This window comes from Camellia sinensis, chromosome 7 (assembly GCF_055761805.1).
Source record: "Camellia sinensis isolate YWXY chromosome 7, ASM5576180v1, whole genome shotgun sequence".
Taxonomy (NCBI): Eukaryota; Viridiplantae; Streptophyta; class Magnoliopsida; order Ericales; family Theaceae; genus Camellia; species Camellia sinensis.
The window spans coordinates 35,677,979-35,691,736 of NC_138967.1; the positions used below are offsets into that span (position 1 = coordinate 35,677,979).

A 13,758-nucleotide genomic window follows, 5' to 3' on the forward strand; every position below is an offset into this window, starting at 1 on the left:
GTAGTCGGCCGGCCAAAAATGCCATCTTGGTCAAAAGAGTGCCGGCCGGCACTAAATAGTGCTGACCGGCAACAAATAGTGCCGGCCTGCAATATACATTGCCGGTGGCAGCAAAAACCAGCCGGTGGCCTCTAGCCACTGCCAGTGGCGGGTGGGGATGGTCTACAAGCCCTACCCTGCCTCTGAAAGGCAAAACACAAGTGTTTGGTGTGAAACCAGACACTAAACAGTCAAGTTCGGAGATCTTGAGGCAAGGCGCGCGAGCCGAGACCTCTTGCCTCGACCTCCGGGAACTCCAAACGAACACAAACATGGATAATCGCCGAATGTTCAAATGGTGACGTCCAAGTCTTGAGGACGGTCAAAAATGGGGTGTCTACAAACGTTATTAACTAATTTAAGTTATGCACTCAAGAAGTGGGTAATTGCTTTGTTACTTGTCAAAAGGGAGTTTGATCATAAACAAAAGGCAAGGTCCCTTTTAGGAAACCACATTAATGGTTCAATTCCAAAGGAAATCAAATCAGAGACATTGCTACTCTTGAGGAGCTGTAAGTCATGGATACTGTTCTGTCTACTGGACTAATAAATGAAGCCTGACCTTGATTTTAACGTGAACTATCTTATACAGGGTCTTGGAAGATAATCAGCTTGGAGGACCTCTTCATCAAAACCTTGGAAATTTGAGCTGCATGAGGAGGCTGTAAGAAAGTTCTTTCTTTTTGTTTTAAACTTAATACTTTCTTCTAAAGTATACACTTGAATATACCGAATTACATGGTGGTGCTATCATTGCCAAAGCTTCTTATCTAAAATGCTTTTCTGGTTGGAGATAGAGTATTAATGTGTTGAAAAACAGTTGTGTGATCAAGAAGGGTTTTGTATGCATGATCCTGTCCAGCTGTGACCTTCAAATATTGGATGAGAAGTGCCATGAGAACTTGCTTTTTTAACTTCCCAGTACTATTTCCATAAGGCTTTTTTTTTTATTTTTTTATTTTTATTATAAAAAATTTTGTGATCTTTTTAAGCTACATCGAAAGAGAGCATGGCTATTTTGAATTTAAAAGCATCGTGATTATTGTTGATGCATTTCTTGCCTTGTCCAACATTCAATCATTGTGTCTATCAATATATAGAGTAATGCTATACAAACAAAAAAATTCATATATAATGATGTGACTCATTGTAGACCTTTCATTTCAAAACAAAACACCATTGAAGATGGATTTATTTATAATAATGGCATTGCCATATCATTCTTATCAAGTTTTTTGTATGAATTTTATGTATGTTTATAATTGTCCCAATATATATGGTAGTCTTTGTCTGAGATTGCAGTGTCAAACATCTCTTACATGCATTGAACATTGTCTTTTGGGTATCTTTGTATGTTGAGTTGAGTGCGACAAAATGATGTTAACATTGCCACTATTGGTGCTATCGTTCTCATGTTGTTTCAAGGGAATTTATAATGGATAGTTTTCTGCAGCTTTCTTTCTGCCAACAATTTTACTGGAACAATTCCAGACACATTCAGCAAATTGAAGAACTTGACAGATTTGTAAGTGGTAATTATTTTGACATTTATTAGTCTTGAATTTTAGTAAATCTAAAACTTCTTCAACTAATTGCAGTAGGATAGATGGGAGTGTACTATCTGGGAAGATACCTGATCTGATTGGGAACTGGACAAAAATTAAAACACTGTGAGTATCATTAGTAGTTCCATGCATTAGCAATCTTTTCCCTGCCTATGGAATTCTAACAAGATTTCTCTTAATTTTTTAATTTTACCTAAGAACATCTCAAATAATTGTTAAATAATCTGTTTCAGGCACATGCAAGGCACATCCATGGATGGCCCCATTCCTTCTACCATATCCCAGCTGAAAAACATAACCGAGTTGTGAGGACTTATTTACATTTGTAATTACTTTTATCATATTTAGTAAATTGCCTAATTACTGGTCCAATCCCAGATTACATTGGTGAATTGGCTACACTTAAAACACCGTAAGTTATTCTAATCAGTATTCTTACTGGGATGGATGGTTTATATTTTTTTTAATCGAATGCTGATTTGATATCTCCAAACAGACTAAAAAGAGAAATGCCAAATTTATGCTTGTAATCTAGAATGAAGTGGTTGCACTAGATGTTTCACTTGGCATGTTACATTATATGTGATCATTGCAGTGAAGGATAAATAGTTACAACATCAAAGCCAAAGAATCTGTAAATGATGTGATGTCTTGTTTCTTCTTCAAATAATAAAAAATAAATAATTTTATAGGCTTGTCAATACCCTTGGAACCCCCAAGGACACCCCACAGCTCCATGAGAAATTGTGAGTGTCATCTCTCTACTTTCATGATCTTCCGGGGGGGGGGGGTGCTTGATTAAGCAATTGGGTCAAGTTGGTTTTGTTACAAATATGAATTAAGAGTTTTGAATAAGGATTTATGGTTGTTTTGGGAATTGACTCTCTTAGTAGTTTTTGGGTATTTACGAAAAGCTCTTTTTTTTTTTGTGTGTGGCTAAAATTGCAACTTCCCAAAATAGCCTTAATAGATGATGAGTTTGACTTAGTGGGTTAGAAATTTTGGTTATGATGATTAGAAGACCGAACTGGAAGGGGATGATGATAAGCCAATTGGATTGAGTAGTAAAAAAATTGATCTCAGTAAGTAATCTGGTTTGGACAAGTTATGGTATTGATGCAGTAATAGATCCTTGCCATTTGGGCTCAATTCTTGTATGGAATATGCCTAGTTGATGAAACATAGAAAATGTAATTTGACAGATGCTAACTGTTCCCATACTAGGACTGTGAGCGAGGAGGGTTTATTGTGATTCTATGGGTTGAGTTTGGTGAGAACCTAGACTTGACTTTCTGGTGTTTATTTGCAGGTTTTCAGCTGGTCTATTTTAGGGGAATTGTTTATTTGAGGGTTGAGTGATTGAGGCGTATATTGTTGTATAGTTTTTTCTCTTTCAGTAGTTGACTGCTTGGTGTGAGTTGAGTGTTGTCTGTGGGTTGATTGATATTAGCCAGTTTTATGTGAGTCTTGTAGTTATTTATTGTTGAATTGTCCTATTAATATGTTGATTGCTTGGCTCTCTTAGGATCATTTAACAGAATGATGGCGTGGAGCAAGTAATCCATTTTGATGATCTTGTCCCAATTGTTGATTGTTGAAGCTCTTGTTTTTGCTGCTGGTTGTATATGTCACTGTGTTGAAGAGTTGGCTATTTGTATGCTGGTTCTTTTCTGTTACCTTTGTTGTTGCTTGGTTGCTGGTTCCTGCTGGTGTTGTTGTGTTCTTTGCTATTGCCTTTTTTGGGTTTTGTTCTGGTTTTTGTTATTTTGGATCTTTTTAGTGGTTAAGTTGTGCCCAAGTTATGTTGTTCTAAGGCTTTTTGTTTGCCTTGTTCTTGCCCCTCATTTGCTTCTTGCTTATGTGTTGTTTGAACATGATGGTTCTTTTTCTAGTGTGTTCTTGTTTTTTCTTTTTCTTTTTTTTTTGTTGGTTGTTGTGTCCCTGTATAATTGGTTAGCTCTTGGGGTATACCCCTTGTAGTTTTTTTGTTGTTTAATTTATGACTTATTCATCAAAAAAAAAAAAACAATTAGATATGGAAAATTCAGCTCAAGGCACCAGAAGCTTATATATATTGGTTGTCGACTGTATTCCTTTCTACGGTTCTACAAAGAGTGGTCTTGTTAATGCTGGTATATTGTAAGAATATTGGAAAAGCTGGCAAATTATGCTCACGTCAAGTGTTGTGTTATTCTTTACTCGATTGATAATGTTTGTTAAATCACATTATTGCTTATTGTTGCTGCTCTCCAGGCTAAAGTTGTTCCTTAGCAAGTATTACCCGTTTGAAAAACTTAAATAGGCAAACCATTGATGTTCTGGCTGTGAGACTCTACTTCTATTACTCTCTCAGTTATGAGCTCACTGGTGATCTTGCTGAAATTCGGAGGTGAGTACTCTCCATTAATATCAATTCCTTACTTTTATTTGAAATCATTTGTATGTCCTTGCATCTGAGAGTAATGCACAAGTACGTATTTAACAAAATAAATAGGAAGAAGGAACAAGATTAGAGAGGAATTAGTTGATGGCATGATAGTGGTCTCTTATCTTTGATATAATATAACTGATTAGAGAGGAATTAGTTGAGCTCACTCATCAATAAACAGGTAAAGGGGAAGGCTCCACACAATTTTTTACTCACACCACTCAACCCACATTTAGTAACCTCACAATACTCATGCTCTGTATCTCCTTGCACCTGCAAAACAGATTCCACTTAATATAGACAAAAGTGTTAGTAAAAACCCACATATATATGGTCTCATAACACTTAACCCACATTTTTAGTGAACCTAAATTCTTCACATCCAACAAATCCTACAAAAGAACAGACATTAATAGAAATAAAACACTCCATATGAACTCTCGTCACTCGACCCTTAGTTTAGAGAACTCACAACCCTGAACAATGAACCACTCAATATATACTCACAGCCACTCAACCCACACAACACAGAAACACCTCAATATGTGAGGATACTTCTTGGAAGCCTCCAAGAATTAATGAACCACTCATCATTATTTGATCTTTTGACATTTGAAAGAGCCATAGCTCTGCATCTAATCATTTGAAAGAGCCAGAGGTTTGTGACTTATGTATAGCCCTACGAGTTCATGAATTCAAGATTTAGCTTAACCAAGTAGCATGAAATGCAATAGAGCTGAGGGACAGTGATTTACAGGTCTTGGTGTAGCTTATTGACCTAGTGTCATACACGCATGGCTTAGGAACAATTTAAGTGGCTTCTTTTGTCTCAGTCTTATCTTCATTACTTTAATTCCTTTTCTTTATTTTTGTTAATATGTATATATATATATATATTTTATAATTTTTTTTCCAGGAGTTGTTCTGTTTCCAGAGGCTACCCTTCCTCTAAGAGTTATACAACCTAACTTTATAGCTGCTATTGAAAGAGCTTTGTGCCAAGTTGATACTCCTTATACCATCGGCGTGGTTTGTGAAGTCATTGACAGCTCATAGTTATTTTCTCTGTGCCTAGGATTTGTTTCACTAGCCTTTTATCTCAAAGTAGCATTATTTGTAAAATTTTGTTCAGGTTCATAGGGATCCTGATAATGGGAGGATGAGGTTTGCAACCGTTGCGACGACTGCAGAGGTATGAGTCAAGAACCTGCCACTAAGGTCTTTTACTGCTTACTGCTTATTTATTTTTATGTTATAAAGTTTTATGACTTTTAAGTGGGCATATTTAATTTAGAACAAAATTTTAGCACCTCTAAAGTATTGACAACATCAAACTCAGTCTAGTTAGATGCTTATCAAATGTTAGACTCAATCCAAGATGCAAGGTGTATTTATTCATATGTATTTCTTTTAATATCTAATTAACAGTCAAATGGACAATGATTATTAAGTATCAAAGTAGAATCCCTGTGCTGAATTATGTTATTTCACAGAGGAGTTATATACCTTCTGTTGCAAAAACTTGCTCCTTTTGTAAAATATTGTGTTGGTTTACAATTCAATGTTTGTTATTGCGGTTTGCTATGTAGAGTGCATGATTATATGCTGTCATTTTTTTAAGTATGTCAAGACTCAGGAGCATTGTTTTATGCTGTCATTTTTTTAAGCATTGTCAAGACTCAGGAGCATAGTTTTGCTCTTTACGAAACGGAACATACTTTCACTCTTGGCAGCATGCCTGGTTGAATTGATATGATTTGTTAATTGAGATTGGGAGATTGTTGGTGTTAGTGTTTTATACTAGGAAGCTTTTCGGGTAGTTCAAGAGGTGAGAATTAGCTATTTCTTGAGGACAACAAGTAGAGCTGATGTTATTTTGCTTTTTTGGGTTGAACTATTGGCAGTTTTATGTGTTTGGGTTGTTCAATTTTCTGTTAAAATTATTAGAGCAGCTGATGACTGTAGTGCTCTGTTCGACTTTAGTCTCACCACACAACTTCCAATCTTCTTCTTCATCACTGTATATATATATATTGAAAGTATCCAGTTTCATTTTTCCTTTTTAACTTTGAGATATTAGCTATACAGGTTGCATATGTTTGATTGTTTGCTTTCAAATGCTTTATTTTTATTTTTTTCATTTCCTTTTGTTTTTGTTTTTGTTTTTGATTTTGAACTAAATGTTGCGATTATTGAATATATAAAAATTTCATGGAGCTTTTTTGATATGTCAATAGAGATGTTTCGTCTCTGTAATTTCTTCATTTTTATAGAATCTTTATTGCTCATGAATGCTTGATCTACACAAAATGTGATTCAAATGCATGAAAATTGTAACTTTCTTATAGATTAGCAGTTCAAGCTCTTTAGTTTTGATGATTTTATTGTGTGTTGTTTAATGATTTTTATTTTTATATTTTTTCCCATTTTCTTGGGTGTAGAAGACAGTTTGAAAATTTATAGCACTCCAATTATTTGTTCTAAAGCCTAAAAAGAGACTCATTGATGACTTTGGTTTATCAAAATAACTTGTTTTAATTTTGAAACTATACCCTTATTTGGTCTGTGTTGTTCTCAGTTTTCGATTTGTGGATTTGATTGGCTAATGGTGATATTTGTTTGTAACAGGGGAATTTAGTGCTGTTCAGGAAAAAAAACCTGAACCTTGTACTGCTTTTTATTCTTCTTACCATACAGGTAACTCATGTTCATTGAATGATAAATTTTAGTGAAAGAATGCATTTTCAAAATTTTGGCATATTTATGAAGGGCTGCAGGCTAGGGTTGCCTAATTGTTAAGTGTTTTTGTATGGGACATGGACATTCAACACACCACAGATATTTGAAATGTACTCAAAGTATTTGCACAATCAACATTCAATTGTATTTCTTTTGTAGAACATTAAATATTTGAGATGGATAGAGCCTCTTAAATTAAGTTGTTGGTTATAGTAAAATTTCTGTTGAACTTGCAATTTCTATGGGTAAAGTGACATTTTGTTTTTACATGCTTCATGTCATGGTAGAGGTATTTAATGTTAAGACATTTGAAGGGGTGTGATTAGTGGGACTTTATCTTTTGTAAGACTAGAACAATCTCTACAAATAATTAGTTTATTCATATGATTCTAGTGGTTTCTGAATTAATTTGTGTTTTTATTTTTCAGGTTAGAAATTTCTTGGAGAGATGCAAAATATGGTCAAAGAATTCAAGGACTTAGTTTTTCAAGTTTTTTTTTTATTTTTTAATATAAGTAAGCACAGTTTTCAATTTTTTGTTTATTTCCTTTGTATATACTTTTGAACATATTGAATTTTTATTTATGAAATATATGACGTTATTCTATTGAATATGTGGTTATATGACGTTATTCCATTGAATATGTGGTTGTGATTCAAAGTATAGTATATAGTGTGTATTACATTTTTGAAATGTGCGTACAAAAATAATATTGATTATTCTTCAAATATGTCGAATCTTTTTAGTAATTAATCACACTTAAAAGATGTGATGTAAATGTTATTAATCACACTTAAAAGATGTGATCTAAAGTTTATTGTCACATGTTTTATTAGTTTTTAATCACACTTAAAAGATGTGATCTAAAGTTTATTATCACAGGTTTTATTAGTTTTTAATCACACTTAAAAGATGTGATCTAAATGTTATTAATCACACTTAAAAGATGTGATCTAAAGTTTATTATCACAGGTTTTATTAGTTTTTAATCACACTTAAAAGATGTGATCTAAATGTTTTTAATCACACTTAAAAGATGTGATCTAAATATTATTAATCACACTTAAAATGTGTGATCTAAATGTTATTAATCACACCTAAAAGGTGTGATTAAAAATGACCCCTTTTAATCACACTCTCAATGATCACACTTTAATAAAACTTAAAAGGTGTGATTAAATAACAAACATCACACAAAAAAAGTGTGATCTTTATCTGTTTTTGTAGTAGTGAGACTACAACAAATTCGTCAAGGTAGGTCTTAAAAGAACGGTTCATTAGGTCCATAAATGCTGCCGGAGCATTAGTCACTCCAAATGGCATAACAAGAAACTCAAAATGTCCATACCTCGTTCTGAATGCGGTTTTCTCGACATCCTCTGCCGTAACTTTCAGCTGATGATACCCGGACCTCAAATCAATCTTAGAAAACACCTGTGATCCCTGTAACTGGTCAAATAAGTCCTCAGTATGGGGTGGGGGGATATTTGTTCTTTATTGTTACCTTGTTCAATTCCCGATAATCGATGCACAAACGCAAAGTTCCATCCTTCTTTTTCACAAATAATACTGGTGCACCCCAAGGTGAGGTGCTAGGTCGAATAAACCCCTTGTCCAGCAGGTCTTGCAACTGTTCTTTCAATTCTTTCATTTCAGCAGTAGCCATTCTGTAGGGAGTTTTAGAAATGGGCTGGGTGCCTGGCATAGTCTCAATTGTAAACTCTATTTCCCTATCTACCAATTCCCCTAGTAATTCATTTGGAAACACATCTGGAAATTCTCTAACAATAGAGATATTACTCAACTCAACATTCATAGATTGTTCAGACAGTGCATAGCACAAATAACCCTGGCACCCTTTCCTGATCAGTTTACATGCTTTCATTGCAAATATCAAATAACGTGGAGGCACTACCCCATTACCCACAAACACAATCTCCTTATGTTCTGGTGGTTTAAACATAACCCGTTTCATCACACAATCAATGGTGGCACAATATTTGGTCAACCAATCCATGCCCAAAATTACATCGAAATGACTAAAGTTCAAGGGCAGCAAACCTACATATAGGATAGCATCCTCAACACGCATATCGCAAAACCGGTATATAGATTCACACAATACAGATTCCCTAGATGGAGCAGATACACATAGCAGGTATGGCAGTAATTCTAAAGGTCTATTCAGTCTAGATGCAAATGCACATGTCACAAAAGAGTGTGTGGATCCGGAGTCAATTAACACAAAAGCATCCTGATTACATATAGAAATAGTATCAGAGACAACTGCGTTGGCATTCTGTGTATCGCCCGGAACAAGCGCAAAAACTCTCCCCTGTCTCACGGTATCTCTGGCGGGAGTAGATCTCGTAGCACTTCCTGCTTTTGGGACTGACGCTGTCGAACTAGCAACAAATTTTCCACTGTTCTGTTTGCAATCTCGGGCCATATGCCCTTGTTTCCCACATTTGAAACAGGCTCCTGACACACGGTAACAAACTCCACGGTGCCTTTTGCTGCAAATATTGCACATGGGAGATGTGTCTTGGGAAGAATTCGAAGTATTTGAGGAGCTAGTATTCTGCTTTTTCAAAAATTTCTTCTTCGAAAAGAAGCCTTGCCTTTTGTTTCCTTTCCATTCTGTTGTTGGCTTAGCCTGTCTGGCTATGTTAGCCTCTGATATTATGGCCCTGTCTAGCACCCCGATGTAGGTTTCTAGCTTCAAGACATTCACCATTTCTAATATGTCACTTCGAAGCCCACCTTTAAAGTGTCTCGCCTTCTTATAGTCTGTATCGATCACGTGTGGCGCAAACCTGGCCAATTCAGTGAACTTGGCCTCATACTCGGCTACAGTCATACTATCTTGCCTCAGTTCCATAAATTCTGCCACTTTCCTATCCCGGACACACTGCGGGAAGTACTTGTCGTAGAAAATTTCCAAAAATTTTGCCCAATCAGCATCTTTGTAACTCTCACGCATTAACATCCACCATCTTCTTGCTTCGTCTTCTAGCATAACGGTGCCTAGAAGCACTTTCTGTATCTCCGAACACGGGAACACTTCAAATAGTTTTTCGATGCTAAGGACCCAAGCTTCAGCTTTCAATGGATCTAATCCACCATGGAACTGTGGTGGTTTCATTTTCTTGAACTCTTTGGTGAGAGCTATGGTTCAATCATCATTCTGATTATCTGGCACAGGAGGTGCCGGAGGTGGAGGTGGAGGATGTGGCTACTGTCACTGTTGTTGCCACTCTTGCTGTTGTCTCAATGTCTCTGCCATTTCCTGGATCAGTCTTTCCATTCTGTCCATTCTGGCAGTAGAAGATTCCTCTATTTTATCACCTCTTGTTCTCACCATCTGATTAAACTTGCATTATACTTTTGTAGACGTCCCCCGAACGCCCCGGGAGGGTGAGCTCCCGTTCTGTTCATTTGTGGGGTTACTACAGCTCGGACTCGATTTGTGTCACGGTTCTTAATCTGAACCCAAGAGTCCAAATCCGGCAAATCGTTTTGAGAAACAGATTTTTGAGAAGAAGTGCCAAACATGGACTGCTTTGCCAGATACAGAGTCGCCACCTAAATATTTTAAAATGGGAGAATTAAGGAAACCCTGACTCGGTGCCGAAGGCCACATGTCCGTCATCACCGGAGTTGTCTCGGCTCAGGAGCTAGGGTACGATTGGGGAAGGTCAGCTATGAGCACCCCCTCTCGCCCGGTCCGAAGACCGGCCTCTACTAACCGTGATATCCATTTTTGAAAATGTTATATGTTCTTAATCCATTTATTAGCCTAGAATTACTATGTTATGCGCACAGCAAACAAGTATAGACTAGATTGCCTAATTTGGAAATAAGCATTGCATATCCGTTTATCTTGGAAAAAATGTTTTGGAATTTGCTACTCGCAAGTAGGCTAAAACACGGATTTCAACGAGTTATTCCAACTCAAGCAATCCAACCTTCACCCACAGGCAATCAAACAGTTTATCACATAAGCATCTAGCCACATGGTAAACATATTGTCATGGTAGCATTCACACGCATACGATATGCTAAAGCATTAAAATACTTACATAGTACTCCGTGCCAAAACAAAGAACTCGTTAGCAAACATGCATGATCCAAGTCCATGTTAAGTGCCTAATGCATCGCATACAAAATGTTGCTAGAATAGGCTCGGCTAACCTAAACATGGCATGTGAAATGCGATCAATTGATGCACGTATTCAATTTGGAATTGAAGTACAAATGCAGTTAGCATGATGTACCGAGCCCGGTGCATGCAGGACAAATGAATGAATGCACGCATGCATAGCATAAGGTATGCTAATTTGAACATGTCCTATTACTGACCATCAAAGCGGGTAAGTAAAAGGGAAGAAAGAAGTGGGGATTGGAAGACATACACACCACCCACACACGCTTATTACAGATTTGCCCTCACTCGGAGGGACCGAATAAATATTACAAATTAATTAACTACGCAAGCTAATTAAATATTACAAATTGCCTAATCAACTAAGCAAATTAATTAATCTAGGAAAAGCAGTAAACCACCTCGAGAGGAGAGCTCGATGCAATGCATGCTCGGTCCTGCTCGGAAACGCACCGCCATGCATAGGCTGCCTCTGTTTTCCTTCCTTTACTCCTCTGGAGGCTGCCAAAATCTCAGAACTGGTTCCTTGGACACTGAGGAGTGCCACCGGCTGGATGGAACTGTCACCGGCAGTGTGTTATGGCCATCGGCACAAAATGAAGCTGTCGGCAGAGGAGGGATTGCCGGTCGGCACTTGACACTGCCGGTCGGCAAAGTGTTCTTGCAGAATCTGCAATTGACAGCAACAGAGGGCAAGGCAAAGCATGGCAGCGCAATTCAAAGCATATATGCACCATTCATGTCCCTTATCATGTTTGTGACTCAAAGGGGCATGTGTCTCAATTCTCAGACCACCAATCACGCACTTCCATGCATGATGGCCCAAGTGATCAATTATGCAACTTTCATGTCAAATGAAATGCAAAGCATACAAACAAACCAAGGCCCAAATCCCATCACCAATTCAAGGAACAAGGCATGTATGCAAGATGCAATGCAACCTAGACATACAAGCTAAGGATGCAACATGGCATGGCAAGACATTTATGCAAGCATACAAGCAAACATGAGGCAATGCCAACCAATGAAAAGGTGGACTTAAACATGATTTGGGCAGCTCTAAATGGGCCCAAAACAGTAGCCAAAGTGACCAAAATAAGGGACCAAAATACACATACACGCATGCACATGTTAAGGCCCAAATGCTTAAGCATCAAAGGGCTATTTCTAAGCACATTTGAATGAGGCAATCATGGACAAATAGCATGCAAGGTAAGCATTATAAATCATGTTAGGATGATGTCAAACCAAGCAACAAGATAAGCTAAACATTAGCATGCAAATGGTCGAAGTACTCAAAGTAAACCAATGGAGTATTGAACTACACTTAGCAAGACCAAACATTGCATGAACTAAATAACTAAAGACAGAATTTTAGCACATAAAATAAAGCCCAAAAGACCACTTAGATGGCATCTAAATGGCTCAAATTCAAAGGCATGCACAAGTGCCAAAACATGGAACATGTTACACAAACCCTCAAAGCATCAAAAAGGTAATTAAAGCAAGCATACAAGCATACTATAAGGTCTGAAATGATATGGTGGATGATTCCAAATCACCAAATCAATGCAAAAATGTCATGTTATACACTCATACACTTAACGCCAACAAGCCGGAATGCAAAGGAGCTATATTAAGCATGCCAAATTCGACCCAAACAACTATGGACAGACCTAAAACATGGCAAAATATGCACAAAAGCTTCACAAGACTAAGCCTAAAACATGCTCTAAAGGGCTAACAACCTAAGGCACATTGAGGCAATAACATGGCATTACATGGTAGGTATGCTAAGCATGCATTGTGTACCAAAACCAACAAAAAACAGAGGTATAATATGACATATTAAGCACAAAAAACAGCCAAGACATGGTCAACATGAAGCTTAGTTAGGTGCTCCCTCAAGAGGCCAAAAATGGTCCTTTTCAAGGACAACAAGGAGAGGGGGTGGCCCTCTCCTTTTGGAGACTTCAAGGAACCATTTCCACCACTGAAATCCCTCAAGATTTCAGTGGTGAAGAGGTCCAAATACCAAAGTCTCGAAACTCGCTCAAAATGGCTCAAAATGGGGCCTTTCAAGGCCTAAGAGGGGTCAAACACCCTCAAACCAAAAAACACTCTTAATAAACAATCAAGAGGACTAAAAAACAGAACTTTTTTGTATTATACACCAAGCTCAAAAATGATTTTAAGATAGGTAGAAATAAGGTGCAAAAATGGGGAATAAAGGGGTGAGATTCTTACCCTTGAAGACCTCTTCAACAATGATGCTCCAATGGCCTTTCTTGGCTTGAATCCAACACCAAAACACCAAAATCAGTCCCTTAGAACCTCAGTAAGCAAAGGAAGGTGAAACACTAGGTGTTTATGTGCAATAGTAAGACACAAAACACCTAGAACACAAAGAGAGAAAAAGAGAGATAGGATATGTATGGATCCTAACCCTAAAAACCAGAGCTTCTCTCTGTGTTTTTTGTCTCTAAAATGTCTAAAGTCTCCAACCCTTGCAACAAGAGAGAGCCCCTCTCTTTAAAGAACTTCTTGTCTTGTAAAGCTTACAAGACAAGCTTCATAAGAGGGAGACGTGTATGGAGGGGAGCAAAACGCAAGACAGCTGTCTTAAAATATCTGCAAAAGCAGATGCACAGTAGTCGGCCGGCCAAAGATGCCATTTTGGCAAAAAAGAGTGCTGACCGGCACTAAATAGTGCTGACGGGCAACAAATAGTGCCGGCCGGCAATATACATTGCCGGTGGCAGAAAAAAACCAGCCGGTGGCCTCTAGCCACTGCCAGTGGTGTATGGGGATGCCTCACAAG

The 13,758-nt window shown here is 37.4% G+C and overlaps 1 protein-coding gene across 7 annotated transcripts; it reads left to right on the forward strand.

Annotated features, from left to right (window-relative positions):
• Positions 1–394: 394 nt before the first annotated feature.
• Positions 395–5,748, forward strand: LOC145795039 (leucine-rich repeat receptor protein kinase HPCA1-like). Of its 7 annotated transcripts, none has more exons than XR_014335194.1 (7): positions 395–703; positions 1,493–1,564; positions 1,638–1,709; positions 1,838–1,909; positions 3,907–3,993; positions 4,949–5,061; positions 5,165–5,747. XR_014335194.1 is itself a non-coding variant. In XM_082877756.1 (7 exons), exons 2-7 carry the CDS (start codon positions 693–695, stop codon positions 4,998–5,000), a joined length of 366 nt encoding a protein of 121 aa, XP_082733882.1. In that variant the 5' UTR covers positions 395–551; positions 632–692; the 3' UTR covers positions 5,001–5,746. The 7 variants fall into 7 exon arrangements, 3 of the variants coding, with proteins under 3 accessions (XP_082733882.1, XP_082733881.1, XP_082733883.1); XM_082877756.1 differs by having other exon boundaries at positions 395–551; positions 632–703; positions 4,949–5,746; XR_014335198.1 differs by lacking the exon at positions 1,638–1,709 and having other exon boundaries at positions 1,493–1,571; positions 5,165–5,748.
• The last annotated feature ends 8,010 nt before the right edge of the window (positions 5,749–13,758 follow it).

Coding starts and splice junctions, on each gene's coding strand:
- LOC145795039 (XM_082877756.1), top strand. Junction 1,710..1,837: donor TGGACAAAAATTAAAACACT/GTGAGTATCATT, acceptor AATCTGTTTCAG/GCACATGCAAGGCACATCCA. Junction 3,994..4,948: donor GATCTTGCTGAAATTCGGAG/GTGAGTACTCTC, acceptor TTTTTTTTCCAG/GAGTTGTTCTGTTTCCAGAG.